Source organism: Brachyhypopomus gauderio, unplaced genomic scaffold (genome assembly GCF_052324685.1).
Source record: "Brachyhypopomus gauderio isolate BG-103 unplaced genomic scaffold, BGAUD_0.2 sc223, whole genome shotgun sequence".
In the NCBI taxonomy this organism is placed as follows: domain Eukaryota; kingdom Metazoa; phylum Chordata; class Actinopteri; order Gymnotiformes; family Hypopomidae; genus Brachyhypopomus; species Brachyhypopomus gauderio.
In genome coordinates, this window is record NW_027507044.1 from 100,001 (window position 1) to 118,815 (window position 18,815).

At 45.6% G+C, this 18,815-nt stretch overlaps 1 protein-coding gene across 2 annotated transcripts in view; it reads right to left on the reverse strand.

Moving 5' to 3' along the window:
• The window catches only part of LOC143503270 (cadherin-23-like), a 187,054-nt gene that overhangs the window by 96,989 nt on the left and 71,250 nt on the right, over positions 1 to 18,815 (reverse strand). For both annotated transcript variants that reach the window (XR_013127198.1, XM_076995615.1), the window contains exons 6-8: positions 9,456 to 9,650; positions 8,982 to 9,110; positions 3,997 to 4,075 (exon numbers count right to left, since the gene is read on the reverse strand). Coding sequence is in view for 1 of the 2 variants with exons in the window: in XM_076995615.1 (XP_076851730.1) it covers positions 3,997 to 4,075; positions 8,982 to 9,110; positions 9,456 to 9,650 (403 nt within the window). In the remaining variant the exon portion in view is untranslated. The remainder of the gene's footprint in view (positions 1 to 3,996; positions 4,076 to 8,981; positions 9,111 to 9,455; positions 9,651 to 18,815) is intronic.

Sequence of the window (18,815 nt, forward strand, 5' to 3'; positions counted from 1 at the left end):
ACTAATGCAATTGATTTTGCCATTAGCCCAGATCGTGTTTGTGGAAATTGAGATGGTATGCTTTCAGTATGAAACAAATTCAGTCCTAATGGTCTGTCACTTAGTCTCAAAGTTACCTTCAATCTCTTTCTCTCTACCTCCATCTCTCCCTCTCTCTCCCTCCCTCCATCTCCCCCTCCCTCTTCTCTCTGATTCCCTCTTCTGTCACGTCTACCCCCACCACCTCTTCTCTCTCTCCTGTCCGATCCCTTTAGCCTCTTCTACTCCTCCCTCTCTTTAGGGGTGTGGGGAGTAGGAGGTGCACTCACACACACTCCTCACACACTCCTATGGGGAGTGGAGAAAGCTCTTTCAACATGTTCTTACCCACAGGCATGGGAAACTTGAGAGAATGGTCTCCTCCTCCCCCCTCACTCTCTCTTGCTCTCTCTCTCTCTCTCTCTCTCTCTCTCTCTCTTTCTCTCTCTGTCTGTCTTTCTCACTCTCTGTACTCACAAGCCCAAGTAGTCACTGAGAACACAGGTCTCATCTTACTATTCAAACATATCTCACATTTTGCAGATGGAGAAAAAATCTCTCTCTCTTTCTCTCTCTCTTTCTCTCTCTATCTGCCTTTTCCTTTCCTTCTAAATCTGTCTCATGCTGATAGTGGTGTGAAAGTGATCTGTGGGGGTGAAAGCGCGCGCACACACACACACACACATAGACACACACACACACACACACACACACACACACACACACACACACACACACACACACACACACATACACACACTCAGGATCTGTGGGAGATTTCCTACCATCATACATTCATATACAGACTCCGCAGGCAAGCACTCCCAGATCATGACTCCACTGCATGCGTGTGTGTGTGTTTACTGTGAAATGTAATAATGCATGGCCACCGATGCCCTTGAAAGCAGCTTGTTTGGACATTCCCCACATATCAAACTCCTCTTTCTGTTTAGCACTGGGTCTAAAAAAACCCATTACATTTAATTTTGCACAGATAGACGGCACTCTCTCTCTCCCAGTGCTGAGGTAGCTAGCCAGTGAAAGTTAGAGCCTTGTTCAGTACAGGACCCATGTTACAGAATTACTCGCTGATGCCTTCGCATTGTAAATAAGACCCAAAATATCCCAAAACACTACATCACATTTGCTTCTTTTTGTTTAAGTTAACTGATCTTCCTGAAAAATGTTCACGTCTGACCACAAGAATATTTCCAATCACATTATACCTCCAATGAAGAAACATGCATGAATGATAGAGCCCAGACTCACAAACAAGAAGGAGTTAGCAGGGACTCAGAGATACTGGGACCTCAGCAGTTTGTACACTGGGCCACTGGAGACCAAGCAGTTTTGAGTGTTCTGAGAAGTAGTGGTTCAGATGTTCTCAGAGGTTGTGATTCAGATGTTCTCAGAGGTTGTTCTACTGTATTGCAATAGCTTGATGAATTGCAATGGTGCTGAATGTAATAGAAAAGATTTAGAGTATTAGGACCAAACGTCCTGAAGCGTTTTACTAATCCACCTGCACTCATGCAGGGGCCAGAGGCTCATCACTCAGCCAGACATTTATAGATGATATCAGAACCTTACAGTAGTGTCATTTTAAAATTTTGCAGCCAAACTGCCTACATCTTGTGATTGTAGGAATACATAGAAATGAATAGAAGTGGTATAACAACACATGTGAATGGATTAATTAAAAAACAACTAAAAATATTAAGAATCACAATAAAAATAAGAATAGTAATTTAATGTTTGATGTTCTGGCATAAACTGAAATGGCACTGCCCAAGACACAGCACTTCTGTCTGTAATTCTCTCCAACTCAAAAAATAAAGCACAGAGAACTAAATGCAAAAATGTAGCAAGCATAATCATAAAAAAGTACAATCATAAAAAAGTACAATCATAAAGAATTGGCTGCCTTATTTGGCACTGGTCTCCTGTAAGGAAATCTTCAATAACTTCCCAACGTGCTATTTCTAAGGGCTACACACAGGACTGTTACACACTACAGACCTACACAAAGCAGGACTGTTATATCACACAGATCTTATGGGCCTACATCAAGTGTTGACCCGTGCAGACTACGCAATGCCAACCCAGTGTGTGAGGTGACAGAAAACACCAACCCAGTGTGTGGGGTGACAGAAAACACCAACCCAGTGTGTGAGGTGACAGAAAACACCAACCCAGTGTGTGAGGTGACAGAAAACACCAACCCAGTGTGTGAGGTGACAGAAAACACCAACCCAGTGTGTGAGGTGACAGAAAACACCAACCCAGTGTGTGAGGTGACAGAAAACACCAACCCAGTGTGTGAGGTGACAGAAGAGCTGTTGGCAGGAGCCCAATGTCAGGGGGGTATCGTCTCTATATTTATGGATCTGGGCTTCATCCAGCATGTCCAGGTTCAGAGGAAAGAGGCTTTACTGTCACCTTCACACACCACAAATCTTTGTCTCCACTGGAAAATATACAAACCATATTTTTCACAACTCTTCAGAGTTCTTTTGACAATTTGTTGTCCAACAGCCACGATATGTGCATGGAAACATTCACAAATGTGCTTTAAACATCTGGTGAACTTGCACTATGATGTCTTCAAAATTAGATCACAATGGTGATCCCTCAGTCCCTCATGTGTCTTGATAAGCCTTCTCTTGGATCTCACTAAATTCCTTCTGGATCTCACTCAGAGATGGGCACTTGAGTGTGTGTGTGTGTGTGTGTGTGTGTGTGTGTGTGTGTGTGTGTGTGTGTGTGTGTGTGTGTGTGTGTGTGTGTGTCTGGGGCTCAGAGTGTGTGTGAGTCGAACTCACACTTAAGTCACCTATAAAAGACTTCAGACTTGACTTGACTCATCCCTAATGACTCTTGAATCGACTCCGACTCGTCCAAAATGACTCATGAACAATAAGAGTCAGTCCATTATCCAGGCGCTGTGTGCACGTTATAGAAAAATACTTTCTCTGTGTATTTATTTTGCCATTCTTCCTTACTTTTGTTTCAGTGATTTGGGATGCAGCCCCCTTTCTTGTGATGTACCATGGTTATCGTGAGCGGGAAATCGGAGAGAAGCATCACATGTAAACAAATCAGGTTGCCATGGCTACGGCTGGAGTACCGCACGTGAAGCCTTTGGCTACAGGGAGTTTAAGTCCTCAGACAAAACCAATGGAGGGAATGTGTAAAGAATGGGGGAAACAAATTTAATACACTGGAACGACCACATCAAACTTCATAAGCACCTAAAACACACCAGGATAGGTTTGTTTAGTTTACATTAGCCACTTAGCCGTCATTACAGCTAGTATAGTAGCTCCAATTAGCGTAGTGGCCACTTGTAAACAAACATCAAAACCATCAAAATATTTTACTTGCCACAATTACTGTTTTACAGGAGTGATTCATGACTCATTTGACATAATGAGTAAACTTGTTTCCGTAATGATATTTTTGTTTTTTTTTTATTTTTGTTTACATCTATAACAGATGTTCGTCCCTCAATATCGCCACCACCTTAAGATCGTTTTACACGATGCGTTCTGTAGAGTTTTTCAACAGGCAAAATTACACCGTTATTAGTGATATTTAAATAATTTATGTGAAAACTTTTGCTAAAATAAAGTTTAAATGCTAAAATAAAGTAAAAAAATTTTAAATGGGAGATTACATTTTTTAAATTTCTCAACGGTATTGGCGATAAGAGACAGAAAATAAACAATAGGTGGAAGTGGCTGATAATAGGGAGCTGACTGTACCAAGGTCATATATTACCAAGGTCATATATAAAGGTCATATATTACCAAGGTCATATATTACCAAGGTCATATATACAGTGGTTATTTTCCATCTCCTGTCCCCAAGCTTATCCTGGTGTTGACCTGAGACTAGACTTGGACTCCCAGCCTAAAGACTCGTGACTTGACTTGGACTTGTATTCTGCGACGTTTGAACATCTCTGATCTCACTGACCTGACAGGATGGTGTATCCAATGCCACGAGGTATTCCCAGGTCCTGATCGATTGCTCTGATCTTACGAATCTCATAGCCCTGTGGGCACGCGCACACACACACACACACACACACACACACACACACACACACACACACACACACACAAACACAGAAAGAGGGAAGAAGGGTCAGGTAACACACAGATACAATTACATGGTTACTGTGAAATAGTTTGCAGAAGAGCAAATAGATGCTCATGTTTGTGCTGTATCCTGAAGTAGATGACGGAGTCCTGAACACGGACCATCTTGAACACGGACCGCCCTGAACACGGACCGCCCTGAACACGGACCGTCCTGAACACAGTTCTTCTCTTATTCTATTTCTTCAGTGAGTTACAGACAGTGATGGTGACTCAAACGTCCCTCATTTGACACATGTGCATTACTGAATGAAACTGTCTGTTCCACTGTGTGTGAAACACAAGCACTCCGCTGTAGTTCAGAAGGGCACATAAACGATGCATCTGACAAACACATCCACTCAGTATGAGTGCAAGTCATGTGTGAAAACACACACACACACACACACACACAATAGAAATATGCACTGCTCTATTGACCAACAACAATGACTGGTTGAGTTCTTCCAAACCCAAACCAGGACCCGTTACATTATAGAGCACCAGCGTCTTATTCCACACACACTACTGACTTCAATGTCTCTCATTGTCTCTATTGCACAAAGCACTACTGGTCAATTTGTTTTATATTTCATAGTATCTTTCATATGTGTACTGTGTGTGTGAGAGTGTGTTTGATTTGTTTGTGTGTGTGTGTATGTGTGTGTGTGTGTGTGTGTGTGTGTGTGTGTGTGTGTGTGTGTGTGTGCTGCTAAGGACAACAGAAAAAAGCTTTCATAGAGTGTGTGATCGTTCGTTATAAGTGGCACTTATAAGGGTACATTTCTCTCTAACAGATTATACCAGCACTCACCGATTACAATACAATCAATTACAGCCCCCTTACTGAGACAGAGACGGGATGAAGGTGGGAGGAGGATGAGGAAGACGAGGAAGACGAGGAAGCGAGAGGGAGAGAGTCATCAAAGAAAATGGTGCTGAAATAATGAGAGAGCTGCTTCACACAAGTGTGCTCCGCTCAGCCATCCAAGAGCCCGTCTTCTCCACGATCCCCCTCTCTCCCTCTCTCTCTCTCTCTCCCTCTCTCTCCCTCCATCCCTCTCTCTCCCTCCATCTCGCTCTCTTGTTCTCCCTCCTTCTTCAGTATCTTCTTTTTCACCTATTCAGATCAGACAGTTGACAGCAAAATTGTGTTTGGGCTTGAAAGGCTTTAAATGTCAACCTGACGACAAACAGGCAAAACAGTAAAAGCCTCAACACCCCTCAACACACACACACACACACACACACACACACACACACACACACACACACACACACACACACACACACACACACAGACACCCAAACACACACACACACACACACACACACACACACACACACACACACACACACACACACACACACACACAGACACCCAAACACACACACACCCCCCACACACACACACAAACACACACACACACCCCACACACACACACACCCCACACACACACACACACACACACCCCACACACTCTCACACACACATTCACCCCCCCCCACACACACACACACCACACACATACTCACCCACACACTCACCCCACCCTACACACACTCACACACACACTCACCCCCCCCACACACACACACCCCATGCACACACACACCCCACACACACACCCCACACACTCTCACACACACATTCACCCCATCCCCCCCACACACACACCCATACTCACCCAACCCACACACACCCCACACACACACACCCCACCCTACACACACTCTCACACACACACACACACACACACCTCACACACACACACACAAACACACACACACACACACACACACGCAAAGCACAGTTGACAGCAAAATTGTGTTTGGGCTTGAAAGGCTTTAAATGTCAACCTGACGACAAACAGGCAAAACAGTAAAAGCCTCAACACCCCTCAACACACACACACACACACACACACACACACACACACACACACACACACACAGACACCCAAACACACCCCCCCCCCCACACACACACACACACACACACAGACACCCAAACACACACACACCCCCCACACACACACACAAACACACACACACACCCCACACACACACACACCCCACACACACACACACACACCCCACACACTCTCACACACACATTCACCCCCCCCCACACACACACACACCACACACATACTCACCCACACACTCACCCCACCCTACACACACTCACACACACACTCACCCCCCCACACACACACACACCCCATGCACACACACACCCCACACACACACCCCACACACTCTCACACACACATTCACCCCATCCCCCCCACACACACACCCATACTCACCCAACCCACACACACCCCACACACACACACCCCACCCTACACACACTCTCACACACACACACACACACACACCTCACACACACACACACAAACACACACACACACACACACACACGCAAAGCACAGTTGACAGCAAAATTGTGTTTGGGCTTGAAAGGCTTTAAATGTCAACCTGACGACAAACAGGCAAAACAGTAAAAGCCTCAACACCCCTCAACACACACACACACACACACACACACACACACACACACACACACACAGACACCCAAACACACCCCCCCCCCCACACACACACACACACACACACAGACACCCAAACACACACACACCCCCCACACACACACACAAACACACACACACACCCCACACACACACACACCCCACACACACACACACACACCCCACACACTCTCACACACACATTCACCCCCCCCCACACACACACACACCACACACATACTCACCCACACACTCACCCCACCCTACACACACTCACACACACACTCACCCCCCCACACACACACACACCCCATGCACACACACACCCCACACACACACCCCACACACTCTCACACACACATTCACCCCATCCCCCCCCACACACACACCCATACTCACCCAACCCACACACACCCCACACACACACACCCCACCCTACACACACTCTCTCACACACACACACACACACACACACACCTCACACACACACACACAAACACACACACACACACACACGCAAAGCGTGTGTGTGATAGTACAGAAGTTCACATAGACAGTTGGAGCACACAGACCCCCAGAACACAGGAACACATCTACATCCACGTCTGTACAGCACAGAGTCAGAGCAGCGTCTACAGTCACTGAGGACACTGGAGACACAACTGTCCCTCAATTGTACTCTCTGTCTCTCTCACTTTCCCTCTCTTTCTCCCTCTCTCTCACCCTCTCTCCCCCACCTCTCTTAATCTCTCTCCCCCCTCTCACTCTCTCACCCTCTCTCTCCCCACCTCCCTCTCTCTCTCTCTCTCCCCATCTCTCTCTCACCCCCTCTCCCCTCCCTCTCCCCCTCTCTCTCTTTCTCTCTCTCCATCTTTTTTCTCTCCTGACCTTGATTGTGTTGACAGCCCCACATTCTTCACTATTTTCACACTCTGTTAATATTCATGCAAATAGAATTTCAAACATTTTACCACAAAAAAGAGAGTAGAGTTGTGTGTGTGTGTGTGTGTGTGAGTGTGTGAGTGTGCTTATGTGAGTGTGTGTGTGTGTGTGTTTGTGCGTGTGTGTGTGTGTGAGTGTATGTGAATGTATGCGTGTGGGTGTGTGCGTGTGTGTGTGTGTGTTTGTGTGTGTGTGTGTGTGTGTGTGTGTGTGTGTGTGTCTGGGGCTCAGAGTGTGTGTATGGGAGACATGTGAGTAGGTGTGAGTGGGGCGTGAGTGGGTGTGTGTGGGGCGTGTGAGTGGGTGTGTGTGTGGGGCATGAGTGGGTGTGTGTGGGGAGTGAGTGGGTGTGTGTGGGGCGTGAGTGGGTGTGTGTGTGGGGCGTGAGTGTGTGTGTGTGTGGGGCGTGAGTGGGTGTGTGTGTGGGGCGTGAGTGGGTGTGTGTGTGGGGCGTGAGTGGGTGTGTGTGGGGCGTGTGAGTGGGTGTGTGTGTGGGGTATGAGTGGGTGTGTGTGTGGGGCGTGAGTGGGTGTGTGTGTGGGGCGTAAGTGGGTGTGTGTGTGGGGCGTAAGTGGGTGTGTGTGTGGGGCGTGAGTGGGTGTGTGTGTGGGGCGTGAGTGGGTGTGTGTGTGGGGCGTGAGTGGGTGTGTGTGTGGGGCGTGAGTGGGTGTGTGTGTGGGGTATGAGTGGGTGTGTGTGTGGGGCGTGAGTGGGTGTTTGTGGGGCGTGAGTGGGTGTGTGTGTGGGGCGTAAGTGGGTGTGTGTGTGGGACATGTGAGTGGGTGTGTGTGTGGGGCGTGAGTGGGTGTGTGTGTGGGGCGTGAGTGGGTGTGTGTGTGGGGCGTAAGTGGGTGTGTGTGTGGGGCGTGAGTGGGTGTGTGTGTGGGGCGTGAGTGGGTGTGTGTGTGGGGCGTAAGTGGGTGTGTGTGTGGGGCGTGAGTGGGTGTGTTTGTGAAGCGTGAGTGGGTGTGTTTGTGGGGCGTGAGTGGGTGTGTGTGTGGGGCGTAAGTGGGTGTGTGGGACATGTGAGTGGGTGTGTGTGTGGGGCGTGTGTGGGTGTGTGTGGGGCGTGTGTGTGGGTTATGAGTGGGTGTGTGTGTGGGGCGTGAGTGGGTGTTTGTGGGGCGTGAGTGGGTGTGTGTGTGGGGCGTAAGTGGGTGTGTGGGACATGTGAGTGGGTGTGTGTGTACTGTAACGGCATATACAGTAGGGTTGTGTAGAACACACTGGATAACACACCCCTGCTTCCAGCACAGACCACTACTGAACACATTCTCGTCTCTACCGAGGGTACTGAACACATCCTGCTCCACACTCTCTCTGTCACACCGTGTGTGGTACTGACCAGAGGGACCTCCTCCTCGATGTTGGTGCTGTATGGCAGATTAGTGAAGATGGGATCCATGTCCTGAACATCAGTGATGGATATGGCCAAGTTAGCCAGACTGGACAGAGGACGAACCTTATCTTGGTCCTGTAAAAGACACACACAGATACACACACTCACACACACGCACCCACACACACACACACGCACACACACCCACATACACATAGATAAACACACACATGCACACACCCACACACAAACATACACACACACCCAGACACACACAGATACACACAGATACACACAGATACACACACACATGCACAACATAATTTCAAGGTTTAAGATTTAATTGCATACAGCACCACATATACAGTATGTGACATACACATCTCTGCATTGTGTGTGTGTGTGTGTGTGTGTGTGTGTGTGTGTGTGTGTGTGTGTGTGTGTGTGTGTGTGTGTGTGTGTGTGTGTGTGTGTGTGTACCGTAGCATTGACAGTAAGCTGGTAGGCTGTCGTTGTCTCATAGTCCAGACGTCGGGTTACCGTGATGATCCCTCTTGCTCCATCAATGGAGAAGAATGCTGACTGAGGTTGAAAGGAGAAGAGGACACTACCCCCAGTGCCCTGGTCAGGGTCAGTGGCGTTGACCATGAACACAGACGTCCCTACGGTGGTGTTCTACACACACACACACACACACACACACACACACACACAGGGTCAGTGGCGTTGACCATGAACACAGACGTCCCTACGGTGGTGTTCTACACACACACACACACACACACACACACACACACACACACACACACACAAACACAGGGTCAGTGGTGTTCACTATGAACACAGACGTCCCTACAGGGGTGTCCTACACTCACAAATGACCCACAAGGACACCAAGGCCTTTACCTGCAATGCCACTATACAGACCTGCGCAGCCACTATACAGACCTGCGCAGCCACTATACAGACCTGCGCAGCCACTATACAGACCTGCGCAGCCATTGCACAGACCTGCATGGCTGTTACACAGACAGCTCGTGTGAAACCACATGGTCTTATCTGCAATGCCTCTCACGTCCTCCCAGTTCAGAAGCTGTTATGATGCGTATTTCGCTGTTTTACACGGGGTTTCCGAATGAGAACGCCACGCAAAAACGCCCCCGGCAACGATAAAAATCAGAGGCCAGAATAATCTAGAGATCAGCAGGAAAAGAAACAACACAGGCTGTGGTGCGTAACACCAATGCTCCACATTAGGCTTTAACAACCCTCCTGGGAAGTCATGCTTCCCAAAGTAACCAATTTACCCCAGTTTACCCCAGTTTATCCCAGTTTACCCAGTCAGTGAGGTGGGGCTAGCAGACTCAGTAGAGTCAGTGCTCTGTCATCTCCATGGAGAATCGATGATTTCTGCCTGTCACTCCAGTCTAGGTACCTGAATGAACCAATAACACCCGTGTTCAGTTAATGTGGCATAGGCATGGTAACAACGTCCCTTCAACAGGAAGAGCAGAGAGAAAGGTTTCCATGGGTTTGCCATGGTTACGCATTTTGAGGTTGTGATTACACACTGAAGAGGAAAACTTGCATCAGTTACTTTCACCTTTCACCCCTCAGTCAGTCTGTCAATGAGACAGACAGACAGACAGACAGGATATCGAAACCTAAGAGAAGCTCAAGGACAGAAAACAGAATCCTCATCACACACACACACACACACACTCACACACACACACACACACACACACACACACACACACACACACACACACACACACACATACACACATACGCGCACACACACACATTTGCAGAACCCTTAGCACAGACATACAGAACACATTAACATCTAATTCCTGTGTGCTGTTACAGATGTTAAAAGCATATAAATAGTGTAGAACAGGGATGGGCAACTGGCGGCCCGCGGGCCGTGTCCTCACTCAGTGCGGCCCGCAAATAGATCAATAATAATTTAATAATTAAAAGAAAAAAAAGGATAGAGCAGGACTTTTTTGTTCTTGTCACGTAGGGCTACGCCCCCCTCTCCCGTGTCGGTGTTGTTCCTTGCCCGGTTATCCCGCCCTGCGTGTCTGTTCTGGTTTCCCTCTGTCTGCCACGCCCGTGTCGTCATTGTGTTCAGTTGTGTCTAGTTTAGTCCTGTGTACTTGTATCTCTGTGTTTCGCCCGTTGTTGATTATTCATGGTTTGTTCGGTTTTGTGGATCATCTGTCATCGCTGTTCTGGTATTTTCCGTCTCCGTTGTGTTTCTCCGTTGTGAATGGCTCTCCTGTTACAACTCCTGCCTGTCCTGTTGACCACTTGGACGGCTCTCCCGTTTTGACCTGTGCACAAACGACTTCGCCTATGAAATTCCCCTTATTAAATCTCGCTCTTCTCAGCGTGTGTCCGCCTCCTCACTCCGCAGCGTGCTACGCATTACAGTTCTTTTGATATGAGTTCAAATTTCTTTTTGCACTTTTTTATTAAGCAAATGTTTTGTCTTTGTTGCTTATTAAAGACATGTTAATGCATTTATATGCAGAAAACAGATGTATGTTGGTGCAATAAACATACAGATCTGAATTCATTTAAAATGCGTTCTTTTATTGAGAATAATTAATATTGTCTTTCATATCCAATTATTTGAAGTGCGTGGTCATGTTTCCCTCCTATAATAGTGCTGAAAAAATGTTGGCCCTCTTTATCATGGAAGTTGCCCATCCCTGGTGTAGAATGACATAAAAATTGAGGAGAAAACACCCTGCACTGTCTCAAGAGAACCTTCCTGCAGTCAGTGGGGTTTAGGTTCTAATCCCAGCAGCGCCAGGTGTCTTAGACCACATAGGTCAAGAACAATCCAGGAATGAGCCAGTTTCCCATCGTCCTTGAGAGCTGTTTGAAGTCATACTGAAGGCTATCAATGGATTCAGATAGGGTTCCTGCAGATTTACACACCGCCCTCCTGGTCGCATACCTAGTGCGTCAAGCCACAGATGACACCCACCACCACACTGGAAAGCAGCTCGAATTAATTATGAAATTATTTAGATTTTTGACTTAGATCATTCGTGAGTGTTTACATTACAGATCATTGCAAGGCACTGCAGGTAAAGAAATGTTTACATCTCAGATGCACTCCAGAAAAACCTGCAGACTAAAAGTCTGGAGATCCTTTGTCTGGTGAAACTGAGTGTGTGTTGTGTGTGTGTGTGTCCTTCCTTTCAAAAGCAGGGATGAGGAAAGGTTCAAATAAACGACAGCTGTCAGGAGCAGGTGGGTATCGAAAAGGAAAGATAAAAGAACAGGAAAGAAAAGAGGATTAGGAAGGTGGGAATCAGACAGGGAGATATGGCGGGAGATTATGGGGAGAAGTAAAGCATGGAGGTGCCTGTTCACCCCTCAACTCAGCTCACATAGCACGGAGCACCGCTCCAGTGTTCAGGGGCGTGGAAGCAGCGCGGACACACAGGTATTACGTAAGTGTGTGTGTGTGTGTGTGTGTACATGTGTTTCCATCACTTTCCTTGACTCACATATGAATGACATCCCATTCCTAATCCATAGGGTTCAATATGACGTTGGTCCACCCTTTGCAGCTAGAACAGCTTCAACTCTTCTAGGAAGGCTGTCCACAAAGTTTAGGAGTGTGTTTATGTGGATTTGTGACCATTCTTCCAGAAGCGCATTTGTGAAGTCACATACTGATGTTGGACGAGAAGGCCTGGCTCTCAGTTTCAAAGGTGTTCCATTGGGTTGAGGTCAGGACTCTGTGCAGGCCAGTCACGTTCATCCACACCAAACTCTGCCATCCATATCTTTATGGACCTTGCTTTGTGCACTGGTGCACAGTCATGTTGGAAGAGGAAGAAGCCAGTTCCAAACTGTTCCCACAAAGTTGGGAGCATGGAATTGTCCAAAATGTCTTTGTATGCTGAAGCATTCAGAGTTCCTTTCATTGGAACTAAGCTGCCAAGCCCAGCTCCTGAAAAACAACCCCACACCATAATCTCCCCTCCACCAAACTTTACACTTGGCACAATGCTGTCAGACAAGTACCGTTCTCCTGGCAACCACCAAACCCAGACTCGTCCATCAGATTGCCAGATGGAGAAGCGCGATTCATCACATCCACTGCTCTATAGTCCAGTGGTGGCATGCTTTACACCGCTGCATCTGACACTTTGCATTGCACTTGGTGATGTATGGCTTGGATGCAGCTGCTCAACCATGGAAACCCATTCTAATCTGAAGGCCGTATGAAGTTTGGATGTCTGTAGTGATTGACTCTGCAGAAAGTTGGCGACCTCTTCACACTATACGCTTCAGCATCCGCTGACCCCGCTGTCAGTTTACAGGGCCTGTAAACTGTCATTCCCAAATGCTGTCATTCCCAAATTCTTCCATTTTCTTATAATACAGCTTCTTATAATATAAGACAGTTGACTGTGGAATATTTAGGAAATTTCACAACTGGATTTGTTGCACAGGTGGCATCCCATCACAGTTCCACGCTGGAATTCACTGAGCTCCTGAGAGCGACCCTTTCTTTCACAAATGTTTCTAAATAACAGCCTGCATTTTATACACCTAATTTTATACACCTGTGGCCATGGAAGTGATTGGAACACCTGATTCTGATAATTTGAATGGGTGAGCAAATACTTTTGGCAATATAGTGTATGTATATGTGTGCATGGACACTTATATGTATCTGCATGTGTGTACAATTGTGTATATATCTACATGTCCACATTTGTAAAAGTGTGCATGTACATTTGTGAGCATGTGCATATGTGTGTGTGTGTGTGTGTGTGTGTGTGTGTGTGTGTGTGTGTGTGTGTGTGTGTGTGTGTGTGTGTGTGTGTGTGTGTTCTTTCTCCAGGCATTTAGACTCCCTCTATCTCTCTTTACCCAGCAGCCTGTTTAACAATACTTCATTAACACAGATCTTACACATGCAGTTTACGAGTCAAGGGGGGTCTCTGACACACACACAGACACACACATATACACACACATAGATATACACTTACACAAACTAGCATGCACACCATCCTGATCAACTCCCACATCAGAAACGACTCCATCAGGAACAACTCCAACATCATAAATACCTCCATTATAAACTAATCCCATGTTATAACTAACTCCCATGTCATACATAGCTCCCATTTTATTACACCAAACAATACTGTTTAATTCTAGTGCTTAAGAACAGTGTTTTACAGTAGTGTTGTATAGTTCTGACTATAAGAAGTACTTAACAGCAGTCCGTAACAGTGTTTAACAGTAGTGTATAACAATAGCATTTAACGTAGCATTTAACAGTAGTGTTTAACAATCGCATTTAACATAGTGTTTAACAGTAGTGTTTAACAATAGTGTTTTTGCGTAGTGTTTAACAGTGTTTGACAGTAGTGTTTAACTGAAGTGTTTAGTGTAGTGTTTAGCAATATTGTTTAACAATTGTGTTTAGTGTAGTGTTTAACAGTATCTGCAGAGTAGTATTTGGAGCTGCTGACAATCCAGAGTTGCGACCAGGCCGCAGACAATCGGGCTAAACCTGTCTGCAAGCTGCCACGAGGCGTCACCAAGATCCCATAATTGAGACTATGTCTGTGCCCCGGGTTAAATTAAATCATAGGACAATAGTCCGTCCTAAGATTCTAACTAATATTCTAACCTCACATCCGATTATTACTACCAATATGACCGATCTGAAAATCGGATTACTCAATATTCGATTGCTCAATTCTAAAGCAGCTATAGTGAACGAAATTATAACCGACCAGAAAATGTATGTTCTATGTCTCACAGAAACTTGGATTCGATCTGGTTAATATTTAACTCTAAACAAAGCCACTCCTGTGGTATATAGCTATGTACATAGACCAAGATTGTCAGGCAGATGAGGAGGAATATGTATAATCTATTGAAATTCTTTAGAAATTCATCAGAAATACTTCTCCAATTACTTTGAGATGATGTCTATAAATGTAATTAGTCCATCTGCAAATAAGAACGCATTTTCCCTGACTAATGTATACAGATCACCAGGGCCTTACTCTTACTGACTTTCTAAACGTTTTCACAGATTTTGCAGCAAATTAAGCAGTATGCAGTGACAAAATAATAATGGTAGGAGACTTTAACATACATTTTGATGACAAGGGTTTTTACTTCAATATTGAACTCTGTTGACATTATACAAAATGTAATAGGACCTACTCATTATCGTAATCATACCCTAGATTTAATTTTAATGCTGGGTATTGACGTAGATAAAAAAAATATGCTCCCGCAAACTGCAGCAATCTCCGACCACTATCTAGTCCAATTTGAGCTTCATCTTACCCTAAATACCCGCTCGTCTCCTCTGGATTGTATAAAGCACTTGATCAATTCATCAACAGCAACACAGTTTATTGAAACCCTTCCTGATTTAACTGCTTTAGCCTACTCATCATTGGATCCAGAGGAGTTAGATAGTCTAACCGACTGCTTAGAGAATACCTGCAGATCAGCTCTAGATATAGTAGCTCCACTCAAATATAAAAAGGCTAGATCTAAAAAGCTCCCCCCGTGGTACACTGACCAAACCTGAAACTTAAAACAAACAGTATGTAAATTAGAGCAGAATTAGCGATTCACTAAGCTAGAAGTATTTCACTGGGTATGTCATCTGGTTTGGTCGATATTTATCTAAATTTTACATTAGGAGAAACGCCTGAAACTTTTCATCCACTCCCACAATTAAAATTGGAGAAAATAATTTCAGTTGTGACTTCTAACAGTAGTCACATGCCCAAATCCTGTAAATTATCGGTTATTAAACTTCTGATCAAGAAACCAAATCTTGATCCGACTGTTCTCTATCTATCTATCTATCTATCTATCTATCTATCTATCTATCTATCTATCGACTGTTCTATCTAATTATAGCCCCATTTCTATAATCATCTATATCCAAGATCATAGAAAAAGCTGTAGCCCAGCAATTATGCATAGGAATAATCTACATAGGAATCACATATTTGAAAAGTTCCAATCTGGATTTAGGCCCCACCACAGTACTGAAACAACCCTAGTTAAAGTAACAAATGATCTCCTTGCCTCAGATCAAGGCTATACATCTCTATTGGTGCTTCTTGATCTTAGTGCAGCTTTCGACAAAATAGATCACAGGATCCTGCTAGAATGGTTAGAAAGTTGGGTTGGAATCTCAGGCACAGCCCTTTCATGGTTTTATTCTTACTTAACTAATCGCTATCAGTTTGTAGAGCTCAATAATATTCCGCCCAAATGTACAAAAGTGAAAATATGGGGTCCCGCAAGGCTCCATCTTAGGACCACTATTATTTACATTATATAAATGCTACCATTGGGCATAGTTATAAACAAACATGGTGTCAACTTTCACTGCTATGCAGATGACACTCAACTTTATATATCAGCCAAACCTGATGACAAAGAGTAAGAGATGTAAGAGATGTTAAATACTGGATGTCTCTAAACTTCCTCCAACTTAATGAGGACAAAACAGAAGTTCTCCTTCTGGGCCCAAAGGCTGCAAGACAGAAAATACCAGATTTAATGCTTAATCTGGCACACTACCCCATTACACCTGACACGATAGACCCAAAATCTGTGTCATACTCGATTCTGACTTATCATTTGATAAATACATAGATAATCCTGCTAGGATAGCTTTTCTACATCTCCACAACATTGCCAAGTTAAGAAATGTGTTATCACAGCATGATGCAAAATTGGTGCACGCCTTTGTTAGCTCCATATTAGACTGCCGTAACTCATTACTGTCAGGATGCTCATATAGGAATGTAAATAAACTTCAAATAGTTCAAAATGCTGCAGCCAGAGTTCTGACTAGAACTAGAAAATTCGATCATATCAGACCAGTCCTATCAGCCCTGCTGATTGGCTCCCAGTTAAATTCCGTATTGATTTAAAAATTCTTCTATTGACTTATAAAGCACTGAACGGGCTTGCTCCTGATTACCTCCAGGAACTTATTTCCTAACAGCAGGGGGGAAGAGCCTTTTCTTATAAGGCCCCCCAACTTTAGAATAACCTTCCAGAATATGTCTGGGATTCTGACACAGTCTCAATCTTTAAGTCTAGGTTGAAAAACTACTTATTTAGTTTAACGTTTGATAACTAATGTGCCCCCTTAGATAAAGGTACAGATCCAGGGGTTCATAGGCGAAGGGTTTTATGGTAAACTGGGACACTGTTGCTGTCATCCTATCACTGTACGTTGTAGAGGTCTGCGCGAGACTGCTTTTTTAATCCCGCTCCCGCCCGCTCCCGCTTGTTTTAATCCCGCTCCCGCCAAAAAATCACTTGTTTTAATATCGCTCCCGCCCGCACCTGCATGTTTTAGTCCCGCTCCCGCCCGCACCAGCCAAAAAATAGCTTGTTTTAATCCTGCACCTGCCCGCCACATACACGTTTCTGTCGCCCCCGCCCTCAATCCTAATATGAATTGAATTAATTCAATTTAGCACTTGAAATTTTCTGATGTATTTATTAAAACAGCAATATAGCGATGGATCGCGCTGTCCCATTTCTTAGCACAGTCCAAACACGTGCCGTCTGTCAGGGCTGGCTCGGATGCCACACCATCTACCTCCACTAGGGGCACCCGAGTCAGCCCTAGACTACATCCACGCAATCAGCAATGATCCGTCTCACCTGTTGCCATGGCTTCTTAAGGAAGCTTTTGGGAGACTTCCGGTGAGGCGCAAGGCGGGATGGACGTGTCACACTGAGCTCTACCTGAACAACCCCTATTTTGAATTTTAACAAGAGATCTAACGCAATATAACTGAGAAAATTTTACACCCGACACCTTTTAACACGATGCCGAACAAAAAACCTCCAAGTTCTCCTCAAAAACAACCTGAAATTGCAAATAAGCGTTTCAGAGCTAACCTTCCATCCGAGGAGGTAGCCATGCTAATCCAGCAAACCGTTGAGGCGGAGAGAGAGACCTTACGAGAGCTGGTGAGCGATATGCTTTCAACCACACTGGAAAAAGCTCTCTCCCCGCTCACTGCCAGAGTTTCTGAAAACGGGGAACTACTTCGCTCACTCCAAGACAAGTTTAACACTCAAGACAAAAAAATCGAAATGCTAACTTCCAAGACCGATAGCCTTCAGGGCTCAGTTCGCCAAGTGAAAAAAGACGCCGATCACTGCCTGAACGAGCTGGGAAAATTTCATCTGAAAATGGACGAACAGGAGGATCGAGCAAGGAGGAACAATATCAGGATTGTCAACTTACCACCCGGAATCGAGGGCGACGATGCCGCTGGATATCTGAGGAAAATGCTGCCTAAATGGATTCCGGTGCTACAAGCTACAGCTACCCTGCCGCTGGAAATCGACAGGGCGCATCGTATTTACTCCGCGAACTCCTCCAAGCCTCGCACGATGATTGTACGCCTGCTGCGGTATCCAGATCGCCAGGCGATTTTACAAGGTGCGCGGAAAGTTACGCCAACTCTCTCAGATGGCACTCGCCTGGAATTCTACGCTGACTACAGCTCGGGCACTTCACGCCGGAGAAATGCTTTCAGAAGCGCGAGAGCTCATCTTCGCCAAAGAGGCATAGACTCCTTTTTGATCTACCCAGCCACTCTGCGGATCAACCTTGACGGCGATAAACTATCGTTTGAATCGGTACAGGATCTGGAGCACTATTTGGCAGGACACAAGTCACTGGGCACTTCGGAAATGGAGGTTAGCAACCCATTCGCTCAGTTAGATGTGGAGTAAAGGAGAGCTTACATTTCAATATGTCTGAAAGTGTCCCAT